At 46.2% G+C, this 15,271-nt stretch overlaps 1 protein-coding gene across 2 annotated transcripts in view; it reads right to left on the reverse strand.

The window, feature by feature from the left end:
* Positions 1 to 15,271, reverse strand: part of iars1 (isoleucyl-tRNA synthetase 1) — a 143,586-nt gene that overhangs the window by 22,704 nt on the left and 105,611 nt on the right. For both annotated transcript variants that reach the window (XM_045705638.1, XM_045705639.1), the window contains exons 24-27: positions 14,765 to 14,867; positions 12,976 to 13,059; positions 3,885 to 4,059; positions 2,377 to 2,489 (exon numbers count right to left, since the gene is read on the reverse strand). In XM_045705638.1, coding sequence (XP_045561594.1) covers positions 2,377 to 2,489; positions 3,885 to 4,059; positions 12,976 to 13,059; positions 14,765 to 14,867 — 475 coding nt within the window. The remainder of the gene's footprint in view (positions 1 to 2,376; positions 2,490 to 3,884; positions 4,060 to 12,975; positions 13,060 to 14,764; positions 14,868 to 15,271) is intronic.

Raw genomic sequence — 15,271 nt, forward strand, 5'->3', positions numbered from 1 at the left:
AGTAACAGTGCAGTATAACAGAGTGGTGAGTAACAGTGCAGTATAACAGAGTGGTGAGTAACAGTGCAGTATAACAGTGCAGTATAACAGTGCAGTATAACAGAGTGGTGTGTAACAGTGCAGTATAGCAGTGCAGTATAACAGAGTGGTGAGTAACAGTGCAGTATAGCAGTGCAGTATAACAGTGCAGTATAACAGAGTGGTGAGTAACAGTGCAGTATAGCAGTGCAGTATAACAGTGCAGTATAACAGAGTGGTGAGTAACAGTGCAGTATAACAGAGTGGTGAGTAACAGTGCAGTATAACAGAGTGGTGAGTAACAGTGCAGTATAACAGAGTGGTGAGTAACAGTGCAGTATAACAGAGTGGTGAGTAACAGTGCAGTATAACAGAGTGGTGAGTAACAGTGCAGTATAACAGAGTGGTGAGTAACAGTGCAGTATAACAGAGTGGTGAGTAACAGTGCAGTATAACAGAGTGGTGAGTAACAGTGCAGTATAACAGAGTGGTGAGTAACAGTGCAGTATAACAGAGTGGTGAGTAACAGTGCAGTATAACAGAGTGGTGAGTAACAGTGCAGTATAACAGAGTGGTGAGTAACAGTGCAGTATAACAGTGCAGTATAACAGTGCAGTATAACAGAGTGGTGAGTAACAGTGCAGTATAACAGAGTGGTGAGTAACAGTGCAGTATAACAGAGTGGTGAGTAACAGTGCAGTATAACAGTGCAGTATAACAGAGTGGTGAGTAACAGTGCAGTATAACAGTGCAGCATAACAGAGTGGTGAGTAACAGTGCAGTATAACAGTGCAGTATAACAGAGTGGTGAGTAACAGTGCAGTATAACAGTGCAGTATAACAGAGTGGTGTGTAACAGTGCAGTATAACAGTGCAGTATAACAGAGTGGTGAGTAACAGTGCAGTATAACAGAGTGGTGAGTAACAGTGCAGTATAACAGAGTGGTGAGTAACAGTGCAGTATAACAGAGTGGTGAGTAACAGTGCAGTATAACAGAGTGGTGAGTAACAGTGCAGTATAACAGAGTGGTGAGTAACAGTGCAGTATAACAGTGCAGTATAACAGTGCAGTATAACAGAGTGGCGAGTAACAGCATCAGAATGTATTTTACTGGAGCAGACAGACAGCATCTCAGAGCCCACTACATCAGACAGACAGACAGCATCTCAGAGCCCACTACAGCAGACAGACAGCATCTCAGAGCCCTCTACAGCAGACAGACAGCATCTCAGAGCCATCTACAGCAGACAGACAGCATCTCAGAGCCCACTACAGCAGACAGACAGACAGCATCTCAGAGCCCTGTACAGCAGACAGACAGACAGACAGCATCTCAGAGCCCTCTACAGACAGACAGACAGCATCTCAGAGCCCACTACAGCAGACAGACAGCATCTCAGAGCCCACTACAGCAGACAGACAGACAGCATCTCAGAGCCCTGTACAGCAGACAGACAGCATCTCAGAGCCCTCTACAGACAGACAGACAGCATCTCAGAGCCCTGTACAGCAGACAGACAGACAGCATCTCAGAGCCCACTACAGACAGACAGCATCTCAGAGCCCTCTACAGACAGACAGACAGCATCTCAGAGCCCTCTACAGCAGACAGACAGCATCTCAGAGTCCTCTACAGCAGACAGACAGCATCTCAGAGCCCACTACAGACAGACAGCATCTCAGAGCCCTCTACAGACAGACAGACAGCATCTCAGAGCCCTCTACAGCAGACAGACAGCATCTCAGAGTCCTCTACAGACAGACAGACAGACAGACAGCATCTCAGAGTCCTCGACAGACAGACAGCATCTCAGAGCCCTCTACAGACAGACAGACAGCATCTCAGAGCCCTCTACAGCAGACAGACAGCATCTCAGAGTCCTCTACAGACAGACAGACAGACAGCATCTCAAAGCCCACTACAGACAGACAGACAGACACTGTGGTATTATGGTTGGTGGAACACTGATTAGAGAGATAAGCCTCTGGGGGCTTTTGATACACGCTGGCTGCTGGCTGCTGGCTACTAAGGCATGAAATGACTTAACACAAACACATTAACACCCGTCTACATTACAACACAGTACAACACAGGAAGATAGTTTCAGGTGTTTCAGCAACATGACTGTACTGTAGCGGTGTAACTGTTACTAGGAATACATCTGTAATATTTATGTTTAGGTTTTTTTACCATTTACATAATGTATATACAGTCGTTATTTTATCATGTTACGTTTGAATGCTCAAATCGACTATTTTACATTTGCAAGCGTTTGATAATGTTCCAGCCATTCCAAATGAGAGCCCATCCTCCCAAACGTCTCCCTCCCACCAGCCTCCACTGCATGGTTGCCCACCTGTGAGTCAGAATGGGCCTCGTACTGTGTCGCTGACCCAGAGGTCTGGTTGAAGGTGTACATCAACCTCAGGTCTTCCTCATGAAGCTCTTGACCGTCCACCACAATAGAGCCTGAGAGGGGAAACACACAGTCAGTCAGCCAGCCAGCCAGCCAGCCAGCCAGCCAGCCAGCCAGCCAGCCAGCCAGCCAGCCAGTCAGTCAGCCAGCCGGTTAGCCAGTCAGTCAGCCAGTCAGCCAGCCAGCCAGCCGGTCAGCCAGTCAACCAGTCAGTCAGCCAGTCAGTCAGCCAGCCGGTCAGCCAGTCAGTCAGTCAGCCAGTCAGTCAGCCAGTCAGCCAGCCAGCCAGTCAGCCAGCCAGCCAGTCAGCCAGCCAGCCAGCCAGCCAGCCAGTCAGCCGGCCAGCCGGTCAGCCAGTCAGCCAGCCAGTCAGCCAGCCGGTCAGCCAGCCGGTCAGCCAGTCAGGCAGTCAGTCAGTCAGCCAGCCAGCCAGTCAGTCAGCCAGCCAGTCAGCCAGCCAGCCACAGCCAGTCAGCCAGTCAGCCAGCCAGCCGGTCAGCCAGTCAGCCAGTCAGCCAGCCGGTCAGCCAGCCGGTCAGCCAGTCAGTCAGCCAGTCAGCCAGTCAGTCAGCCAGTCAGTCAGTCAGCCGGTCAGCCAGCCAGTCAGTCAGTCAGCCAGTCAGTCAGTCAGTCAGCCGGTCAGCCAGCCAGTCAGTCAGTCAGCTGGTCAGCCAGTCAGTCAGCCAGCCAGTCAGCCAGCCAGCCAGTCAGCCAGCCAGCCAGCCAGCCAGTCAGTCAGTCAGTCAGTCAGCCAGCCAGCCAACCAGCCAGTCAGTCAGTCAATCAAATCAAATGTATGTATAAAGCCGTCCACCACAAAGGAACGTGTGTGGAGAACAAAACACACACACACACACACACACACACACACACACACACACATACACATTTCCCCCAGAAATCCTAGCTGGAAGGTTCCTGGAATGAGCCGAAAATCCATGAAATATCCAACCAGTATTTCTGGATAACCAGGGAATTTAAGAAATGTACCGTAATTTAGCAACCCTAGACTCAGGAATAGGCCCCAGAGGTTGTTCTGGCCATGTTGAGACCAGGGGGAAAAACTCTGGCTTCTAGTTAGATGCTAATACAAGACGAACACACACACACTAATCCCAGATATACATGCTTAAGATACATTTTTGTTTTTAAGTCTTAAGAGTGTAGGGTTCAGTGTGTGTGTAAAGCCTAGGGATACATGCTTCACTATCCCAAGTGGACCACGGTTATTAACAGCTACATCCCACCATGCAACAGGAGAATCTCTATATAGTACTCTCGTCAGTAAACAAACAACAAAAATATATATATATATATATATATTTTACTGGCTGCAATCAGAGGAACGTCCATCCTCCTACGCCGGTACAGAAAAAAAAGGAGTGCTGGGGGATTAGGAAGTACATTTAACAGACAGATCTTTACTGCTGTTCCTCCTCCCTTCCTACCAGTCTTCTGGAAGATCTCCAGCTGTTCACTCTTCAGTTCTTTAATGGAAGCTGTAATGGATTTGAAGGCTGCTTTCATTCTCTTTCCCAGCACCATGTGGTCCGGTTCAGCCCGCAGACTGATGCCGTACTTGTCTTTGTCCGTGGACAGGGTCAATTTGCGGACATTCAACTCCTGGGAGAAGAGGGAAAGAGAAAAGGAGGGGATTTTAATTTATTTATTTTTTATTGTTTCGGGGGTTTACTGTTCAACAACAACAAAAAAGGCACAACATACTATTTCTGCTCGCCACCAGATTATTTTGTTATTGGACCTGGGATTTGAACCAGCGACCCTCTGGTGGCTGGCCCATCGTTCTGAACGCCAGGTTACATGAAGATCGGGAGAGATGTAGTTTCCTCTACCATCGCAGTGTGTTGTTGTGTGTATGTAGGTCTGTAGTTTCCTCTACCATCACAGTGTGTTGTTGTGTGTATCTCGGTCTGTAGTTTCCTCTACCATCGCAGTGTGTTGTTGTGTGTATCTAGGTCTGTAGTTTCCTCTACCATCGCAGTGTGTTGTTGTGTGTATCTCGGTCTGTAGTTTCCTCTACCATCACAGTGTGTTGTTGTGTGTATCTAGGTCTGTAGTTTCCTCTACCATCACAGTGTGTTGTTGTGTGTATCTAGGTCTGTAGTTTCCTCTACCATCGCAGTGTGTTGTTGTGTGTTGTTGTGTGTATCTCGGTCTGTAGTTTCCTCTACCATCGCAGTGTGTTGTTGTGTGTATCTCGGTCTGTAGTTTCCTCTACCATCGCAGTGGTGTGTTGTTGTGTGTATCTCGGTCTGTAGTTTCCTCTACCATCGCAGTGTGTTGTTGTGTGTATCTAGGTCTGTAGTTTCCTCTACCATCACAGTGTGTTGTTGTGTGTATCTCGGTCTGTAGTTTCCTCTACCATCACAGTGTGTTGTTGTGTGTTGTTGTCTGTAGTTTCCTCTACCATCACAGTGTGTTGTTGTGTGTATCTAGGTCTGTAGTTTCCTCTACCATCACAGTGTGTTGTTGTGTGTATGTCGGTCTGTAGTTTCCTCTACCATCACAGTGTGTTGTTGTGTGTATCTCGGTCTGTAGTTTCCTCTACCATCGCAGTGTGTTGTTGTGTGTATCTCGGTCTGTAGTTTCCTCTACCATCACAGTGTGTTGTTGTGTGTATCTCGGTCTGTAGTTTCCTCTACCATCACAGTGTGTTGTTGTGTGTATCTCGGTCTGTAGTTTTCTCTACCATCGCAGTGTGTTGTTGTGTGTATCTCGGTCTGTAGTTTCCTCTACCATCACAGTGTGTTGTTGTGTGTATCTCGGTCTGTAGTTTCCTCTACCATCACAGTGTGTTGTTGTGTGTATCTAGGTCTGTAGTTTCCTCTACCATCACAGTGTGTTGTTGTGTGTATCTCGGTCTGTAGTTTCCTCTACCATCACAGTGTGTTGTTGTGTGTTGTTGTCTGTAGTTTCCTCTACCATCACAGTGTGTTGTTGTGTGTATCTAGGTCTGTAGTTTCCTCTACCATCACAGTGTGTTGTTGTGTGTATCTCGGTCTGTAGTTTCCTCTACCATCGCAGTGTGTTGTTGTGTGTATCTAGGTCTGTAGTTTCCTCTACCATCACAGTGTGTTGTTGTGTGTATCTCGGTCTGTAGTTTCCTCTACCATCGCAGTGTGTTGTTGTGTGTATCTAGGTCTGTAGTTTCCTCTACCATCGCAGTGTGTTGTTGTGTGTATCTCGGTCTGTAGTTTCCTCTACCATCACAGTGGTTGTGTGTTGTTGTGTGTATCTCGGTCTGTAGTTTCCACTACCATCACAGTGTGTTGTTGTGTGTATCTCGGTCTGTAGTTTCCTCTACCATCACAGTGTGTTGTTGTGTGTTGTTGTGTGTATCTCGGTCTGTAGTTTCCTCTACCATCGCAGTGTGTTGTTGTGTGTATCTCGGTCTGTAGTTTCCTCTACCATCACAGTGTGTTGTTGTGTGTATCTCGGTCTGTAGTTTCCTCTACCATCACATGTGTGTTGTTGTGTGTATCTCGGTCTGTAGTTTCCTCTACCATCGCAGTGTGTTGTTGTGTGTATCTCGGTCTGTAGTTTCCACTACCATCGCAGTGTGTTGTTGTGTGTATCTCGGTCTGTAGTTTCCTCTACCATCGCAGTGTGTTGTTGTGTGTATCTCGGTCTGTAGTTTCCTCTACCATCGCAGTGTGTTGTTGTGTGTATCTAGGTCTGTAGTTTCCTCTACCATCACAGTGTGTTGTTGTGTGTATCTCGGTCTGTAGTTTCCTCTACCATCACAGTGTGTTGTTGTGTGTATCTCGGTCTGTAGTTTCCTCTACCATCGCAGTGTGTTGTTGTGTGTATCTAGGTCTGTAGTTTCCTCTACCATCACAGTGTGTTGTTGTGTGTTGTTGTGTGTATCTCGGTCTGTAGTTTCCTCTACCATCACAGTGTGTTGTTGTGTGTATCTCGGTCTGTAGTTTCCTCTACCATCGCAGTGTGTTGTTGTGTGTTGTTGTGTGTATCTCGGTCTGTAGTTTCCTCTACCATCGCAGTGTGTTGTTGTGTGTATCTCGGTCTGTAGTTTCCTCTACCATCACAGTGTGTTGTTGTGTGTATCTCGGTCTGTAGTTTCCTCTACCATCGCAGTGTGTTGTTGTGTGTATCTCGGTCTGTAGTTTCCTCTACCATCACAGTGTGTTGTTGTGTGTATCTAGGTCTGTAGTTTCCTCTACCATCGCAGTGTGTTGTTGTGTGTATCTCGGTCTGTAGTTTCCTCTACCATCGCAGTGTGTTGTTGTGTGTATCTAGGTCTGTAGTTTCCTCTACCATCACAGTGTGTTGTTGTGTGTATCTCGGTCTGTAGTTTCCTCTACCATCACAGTGTGTTGTTGTGTGTATCTCGGTCTGTAGTTTCCTCTACCATCACAGTGTGTTGTTGTGTGTTGTTGTGTGTATCTCGGTCTGTAGTTTCCTCTACCATCACAGTGTGTTGTTGTGTGTATCTCGGTCTGTAGTTTCCTCTACCATCGCAGTGTGTTGTTGTGTGTATCTCGGTCTGTAGTTTCCTCTACCATCGCAGTGTGTTGTTGTGTGTATCTCGGTCTGTAGTTTCCTCTACCATCGCAGTGTGTTGTTGTGTGTATCTCGGTCTGTAGTTTCCTCTACCATCACAGTGTGTTGTTGTGTGTATCTCGGTCTGTAGTTTCCTCTACCATCGCAGTGTGTTGTTGTGTGTATCTCGGTCTGTAGTTTCCTCTACCATCGCAGTGTGTTGTTGTGTGTATCTAGGTCTGTAGTTTCCTCTACCATCGCAGTGTGTTGTTGTGTGTATCTCGGTCTGTAGTTGCCTCTACCATCGCAGTGTGTTGTTGTGTGTATCTCGGTCTGTAGTTTCCTCTACCGTCGCAGTGTGTTGTTGTGTGTATCTCGGTCTGTAGTTTCCTCTACCATCACAGTGTGTTGTTGTGTGTTGTTGTGTGTAGTTTCCTCTACCATCGCAGTGTGTTGTTGTGTGTATCTAGGTTCGCAGAGTCGTTAATAAAACATTCTTCCTAAATGAGAGCTGTCACAGAATGGCTCTTCATCTCAGACAGAACAACCAAGTCATCAACCATTGGGTCTGTTCAGATACACAGCAGAGGGAGGTGATGAGATACACAGCAGAGGGAGGTGATGAGATACACAGCAGAGGGAGGTGATGAGATACACAGCAGAGGGAGGTGATGAGTTACACAGCAGAGGGAGGTGATGAGATACACAGCAGAGGGAGGTGATGAGATACACAGCAGAGGGAGGTGATGAGATACACAGCAGAGGGAGGTGATGAGATACACAGCAGAGGGAGGTGATGAGATACACAGCAGAGGGAGGTGATGAGTTACACAGCAGAGGGAGGTGATGAGATACACAGCAGAGGGAGGTGATGAGATACACAGCAGAGGGAGGTGATGAGATACACAGCAGAGGGAGGTGATGAGATACACAGCAGAGGGAGGTGATGAGATACAGAGGGAGGTGATGAGATACACAGCAGAGGGAGGTGATGAGATACACAGCAGAGGGAGGTGATGAGATACACAGCAGAGGGAGGTGATGAGTTACACAGCAGAGGGAGGTGATGAGATACACAGCAGAGGGAGGTGATGAGATACACAGCAGAGGGAGGTGATGAGATACAGAGGGAGGTGATGAGATACAGAGGGAGGTGATGAGATACACAGCAGAGGGAGGTGATGAGATACACAGCAGAGGGAGGTGATGAGATACACAGCAGAGGGAGGTGATGAGTTACACAGCAGAGGGAGGTGATGAGTTACACAGCAGAGGGAGGTGATGAGTTACACAGCAGAGGGAGGTGATGAGATACACAGCAGAGGGAGGTGATGAGATACACAGCAGAGGGAGGTGATGAGATACACAGCAGAGGGAGGTGATGAGATACACAGCAGAGGGAGGTGATGAGATACACAGCAGAGGGAGGTGATGAGTTACACAGCAGAGGGAGGTGATGAGTTACACAGCAGAGGGAGGTGATGAGTTACACAGCAGAGGGAGGTGATGAGATACACAGCAGAGGGAGGTGATGAGATACACAGCAGAGGGAGGTGATGAGATACACAGCAGAGGGAGGTGATGAGATACACAGCAGAGGGAGGTGATGAGTTACACAGCAGAGGGAGGTGATGAGATACACAGCAGAGGGAGGTGATGAGATACACAGCAGAGGGAGGTGATGAGATACACAGCAGAGGGAGGTGATGAGATACAGAGGGAGGTGATGAGATACACAGCAGAGGGAGGTGATGAGATACACAGCAGAGGGAGGTGATGAGATACACAGCAGAGGGAGGTGATGAGATACACAGCAGAGGGAGGTGATGAGATACACAGCAGAGGGAGGTGATGAGTTACACAGCAGAGGGAGGTGATGAGATACACAGCAGAGGGAGGTGATGAGATAACAGCAGAGGGAGGTGATGAGATACAGAGCAGAGGGAGGTGATGAGATACACAGCAGAGGGAGGTGATGAGATACACAGCAGAGGGAGGTGATGAGATACACAGCAGAGGGAGGTGATGAGTTACACAGCAGAGGGAGGTGATGAGTTACACAGCAGAGGGAGGTGATGAGTTACACAGCAGAGGGAGGTGATGAGATACACAGCAGAGGGAGGTGATGAGATACACAGCAGAGGGAGGTGATGAGATACACAGCAGAGGGAGGTGATGAGATACACAGCAGAGGGAGGTGATGAGATACACAGCAGAGGGAGGTGATGAGACACACAGCAGAGGGAGGTGATGAGATACACAGCAGAGGGAGGTGATGAGATACACAGCAGAGGGAGGTGATGAGTTACACAGCAGAGGGAGGTGATGAGTTACACAGCAGAGGGAGGTGATGAGTTACACAGCAGAGGGAGGTGATGAGTTACACAGCAGAGGGAGGTGATGAGTTACACAGCAGAGGGAGGTGATGAGTGATGGTAGCAACAGCCAGGACAGGACTAAAACACACTTCTGTTCTGTATCAGCAACAATCAACACCGTCAGATCAGTGGAAACACAAAAATGCATGCCTCTGTGTGTGTGTGTGTGTGTGTGTGTGTGTGTATTACATCTCATGCATGCTCATGCCCTCTAAGGTCCATAAAAGTGAAAGGTAGAGTACCGTGGTGTGTGTGTGTGTGTGTGTGTGTGTGTGTGTGTCACGAAAACGTAGTGAGAGATGGATAGTGCTTCTTTCACATGCTTTGCTTGCTGTTTGGGGTTTTAGGCTGGGTTTCTGTACAGCACTTTGAGATAGCAGCTGATGTAAGAAGGGCTATATAAAAATAAATTTGATTGATTGATTGATTTGATAGGTCCGAGCCAGAGTTGGGGTTAGGGCTGGGTGTTGAAGGACAACAGGTTGGGGTTAGGGCTGGGTGTTGAAGGACAAACAGGTTGGGGTTAGGGCTGGGTGTTGAAGGAAAACAGGCTGGGGTTAGGGCTGGGTGTTGAAGGACAACAGGCTGGGGTTGGGGCTGGGTGTTGAAGGACAACAGGTTGGGGTTAGGGCTGGGTGTTGAAGGACGACAGGTTGGGGTTAGGGCTGGGTGTTGAAGGACGACAGGTTGGGGTTAGGGCTGGGTGTTGAAGGACAACAGGCTGGGGTTAGGGCTGGGTGTTGAAGGACAACAGGCTGGGGTTAGGGCTGGGTGTTGAAGGACAACAGGCTGGGGTTAGGGCTGGGTGTTGAAGGACGACAGGTTGGGGTTAGGGCTGGGTGTTGAAGGACAACAGGTTGGGGTTAGGGCTGGGTGTTGAAGGACAACAGGTTGGGGTTGGGTGTTGAAGGACAACAGGTTGGGGTTGGGGCTGGGTGTTGAAGGACAACAGGTTGGGGTTAGGGCTGGGTGTTGAAGGACAACAGGTTGGGGTTAGGGCTGGGTGTTGAAGGACGACAGGTTGGGGTTAGGGCTGGGTGTTGAAGGACAACAGGTTGGGGTTAGGGCTGGGTGTTGAAGGACAACAGGTTGGGGTAGGGTTAGGGCTGGGTGTTGAAGGACAACAGGTTGGGGTAAGGTTAGGGCTGGGTGTTGAAGGACAACAGGTTGGGGTAGTGTTAGGGCTGGGTGTTGAAGGACGACAGGTTGGGGTTAGGGCTGGGTGTTGAAGGACGACAGGTTGGGGTAGGGTATAGGGCTGGGTGTTGAAGGACGACAGGTTGGGGTAGGGTCAGGGCTGGGTGTTGAAGGACAACAGGTTGGGGTAGTGTTAGGGCTGGGTGTTGAAGGACAACAGGTTGGGGTAGTGTTAGGGCTGGGTGTTGAAGGACAACAGGTTGGGGTTAGGGCTGGGTGTTGAAGGACGACAGGTTGGGGTAGTGTTAGGGCTGGGTGTTGAAGGACGACAGGTTGGGGTAGGGTATAGGGCTGGGTGTTGAAGGACAACAGGTTGGGGTAGGGTTAGGGCTGGGTGTTGAAGGACGACAGGTTGGGGTAGGGTATAGGGCTGGGTGTTGAAGGACGACAGGTTGGGGTAGGGTTAGGGCTGGGTCTAATACTTGATATTGTACTGTGTCTGTAATACTAGATAGATAGACTTGATAATGTAGTGTCTGTAATACTAGATATTGTAATGTGTCTGTAATACTAGATAGACTTGATATTGTACTGTGTAATACTAGATAGACTTGATATTGTACTGTGTAATACTAGATAAACTTGATATTGTACTGTGTCTGTAATACTTTATATTGTACTGTGTAATACTAGATAAACTTGATATTATACTGTGTCTAATACCAGATAAACTTGATATTGTACTGTGTAATACTAGATAAACTTGATATTATACTGTGTAATACTAGATAAACTTGATATTATACTGTGTAATACTTGATAAACTTGATATTGTACTGTGTAATACCAGATAAACTTGATATTATACTGTGTCTAATACTAGATAAACTTGATATTGAACTGTGTCTAATACCAGATAAACGTGATATTGTACGTGACATTAAACTGAACAACTCTATTCAGTGCTCAGTCTTATAAAAGGACCAATTAATTATCTATAGTCACAACATGATATTACTATAGGAGTCATTTATCATTTATCGCTGAATTCCTCTGCATTTTATCCGTCAACTGTTGAATTCCCTTCACCGCCTTAGCAGGATGGGATGCTGCGCCACAGAAAATACAGTACCAGTCAAAAGGTTCTTTATATTTTTACTATTTTCTACATTGTAGGAAAAAAAAAAGTGTTATATAAACAAATCAAAATATATTTTACATTATTCAAAGTAGCCTCCTTTTGCCTTGATGACAGCTTTTCACACTGTTGGCATTCTCTCAACCAGCTTCATGAGGTAAGTCACCCGGAATGCATTTCCATTAACAGGTGTACCTTGTTAAAAGTTAATTTGTGGAATTTCTTTCTTTCTTAATGCGTTTGAGCACAATCCGTTGTGTTGTGACAAGGTAGGGGTGGTGTACAGAAGACAGCCCTATTTGGCTATCTTCTATAGAAAATAGTAAAAATAAAGAAAAACCCTTGAATGAGTAGGTGTAATGTTGTGCTGTTGTCATGTTGTGTTGCTGCCTTGCTATGTTGTTGTCTTTAGGTCTCTCTTTATGTAGTGTTGTGTTGTCTCTCTTGTTGTGATGTGTGTTTTGTCCTATATTTATATTTTATTTATTTATTTTTATCCCAACCCCCATCCCCGCAGGAGGCCTTTTGCCTTTTGGTAGGCTGTCACTGTAAATAAGAATTTGTTCTTAACTGACTTGTCTAGTTAAATAAAGGTTAAATAAAAAATAACAAAAAAAAAGAAATGGTCAAAACGAGTGACCTAAGCGACTTTCGAGAGCGTGGTATGATCGTCGGCACGCCAGATCCAGTATCTCAGAAACGGCCATCTTCCTGGGCTTTTCACACACACAACCGTCTCTAGGTTTTACAAAGAACGGCGCCACAAACACAAAACACATCCAGTCACCGGCAGTCGAGAGGTCGAGGGGTGAATGGCAAAGAATCCTGCAAGCTAACAGGTCGGACCACAAAACAGACAAATAACGGCGCAGTCAAACTCTCATCTCTGAACGCACAACTCGTCGGTCTTCGTCACTGATTGGCTAATTGCAGCAGACGACCACACCGGGTTCCACTTCTATCAACTAAAAACAAGATGAAGCAGCTCCAGTGGACAGGCCATCATCAACACTGGACAAATGACGAGTGATAAAACATCGCCTGGAACATGACAGTGAGTTCAGTTTACTAGAGTGGCCTGGTCAGTCCCCCAGACCTCAACCCTATAGAGCATAATGGGATGAGATGGAACAGGCTGTTAGCAGCATGAATGTACCGCCGTCCAATCTGCAGCAACTGTGTGATGCCATCGCGTCAGCATGGACCAACATCCCTGTGGAACGTTTCCGACACTTTGTAGATATGCCCCGAAGAATTCAGGCTGTTCTGGGTCCAACCCGGTACTAGATGAGTGTACCTAATAAAGTGACCGGCGAGCGAGTGAGTGAGTATGTGAAGGTATATATATATATCTCTCTCTCTTACCTCCAGGATGTATTTCTGCAGGGAGGTGATGTCTCTCAGAGCTTCTGGATCTTGGTGGATCACTACCACCTCCTTTAGAGGATACTACACAACAACAACAACAACAACCGTTAGTACACAACAACAACAACCGTTAGTACACAACAACAACAACCGTTAGTACACAACAACAACAACCGTTAGTACACAACAACAACAACAACCGTTAGTACACAACAACAACAACAACCGTTAGTACACAACAACAACAACAACCGTTAGTACACAACAACAACAACAACCGTTAGTACACAACAACAACAACAACCGTTAGTACACAACAACAACAACCGTTAGTACACAACAACAACAACCGTTAGTACACAACAACAACAACCGTTAGTACACAACAACAACAACCGTTAGTACACAACAACAACAACCGTTAGTACACAACAACAACCGTTAGTACACAACAACAACCGTTAGTACACAACAACAACCGTTAGTACACAACAACAACCGTTAGTACACAACAACAACAACCGTTAGTACACAACAACAACAACCGTTAGTACACAACAACAACAACCGTTAGTACACAACAACAACAACCGTTAGTACACAACAACAACAACCGTTAGTACACAACAACAACAACCGTTAGTACACAACAACAACAACCGTTAGTACACAACAACAACAACCGTTAGTACACAACAACAACAACCGTTAGTACACAACAACAACAACCGTTAGAACAACAACAACCGTTAGTACACAACAACAACCGTTAGAACAACAACAACCGTTAGTACACAACAACAACCGTTAGTACACAACAACAACCGTTAGTACACAACAACAACCGTAAGTACACAACAACAACCGTTAGTACACAACAACAACCGTTAGTACACAACAACAACCGTTAGTACACAACAACAACAACCGTTAGTACACAACAACCGTTAGTACACAACAACAACAACAACCGTTAGTACACAACAACAACAACAACCGTTAGTACACAACAACAACAACCGTTAGTACACAACAACAACAACAACCGTTAGTACACAACAACAACCGTTAGTACACAACAACAACCGTTAGTACACAACAACAACCGTTAGTACACAACAACAACCGTTAGTACACAACAACAACCGTTAGTACACAACAACAACCGTTAGTACACAACAACAACAACCGTTAGTACACAACAACAACCGTTAGTACACAACAACAACAACCGTTAGTACACAACAACAACAACCGTTAGTACACAACAACAACAACCGTTAGTACACAACAACAACAACCGTTAGTACACAACAACAACCGTTAGTACACAACAACAACCGTTAGTACACAACAACAACCGTTAGTACACAACAACAACAACAACCGTTAGTACACAACAACAACAACCGTTAGTACACAACAACAACAACCGTTAGTACACAACAACAACAACCGTTAGTACACAACAACAACAACCGTTAGTACACAACAACAACAACCGTTAGTACACAACAACAACAACCGTTAGTACACAACAACAACAACCGTTAGTACAACAACAACAACCATTAGTACACAACAACAGACGCTTCATGGGGTACTACAACATAATAACAATAACAACAACCCCCATTAGTGTACTAGACATAACAACAATTGTTAGTACATACTACCACCTTCAGGGAGTACTACAAAATAACAAAAACACACACGTGGTGCTACACATGACAACAACAAATGCTAGCTAAGAGAGAAAACACACACACAGTCGATGTCCTCTTACCTTAACGGGCAGAGTCCTACGGTCTCTGATGACTCGTCCAAGCTCGATGACAGACTGCATCTGGCACACAGCACTCTCTATACGCTTGTCAATCAACGGCTCCCTGTCTCACACACACACACACACACACACACACACACACACACACACACACACACACACACACAGAGAGAGAGGATAAGAGCAGGTTAGACTGGGACCAGGTAGGAAACATGATACAGTGGCTATATCTGAGTTAGGTTGTGTTGGACATCAAACTTCTCTGATTCAAAAACTCCATAACGGATTGACATTTAGTTGGAGCTGACCCCAACCCTGGATGTGCATGATAAAGTGTGTGAGGTAGCTTAGGGACTGCTAATGTTGGGGGGGGGAATAAGACAAGAGGAGGGGACAGATATCCAATCACGAACGAGGGAGAGTTCTGTTTGTTGTTGTGGAATGTTTTGAAAGTCTCTGAAAAAAGGTTCTATTGAAAAAAAATATTTAAAAAATTAAAAATAAAGT

The sequence above is a fragment of the Salmo salar genome, chromosome ssa22 (genome assembly GCF_905237065.1).
Source record: "Salmo salar chromosome ssa22, Ssal_v3.1, whole genome shotgun sequence".
In the NCBI taxonomy this organism is placed as follows: domain Eukaryota; kingdom Metazoa; phylum Chordata; class Actinopteri; order Salmoniformes; family Salmonidae; genus Salmo; species Salmo salar.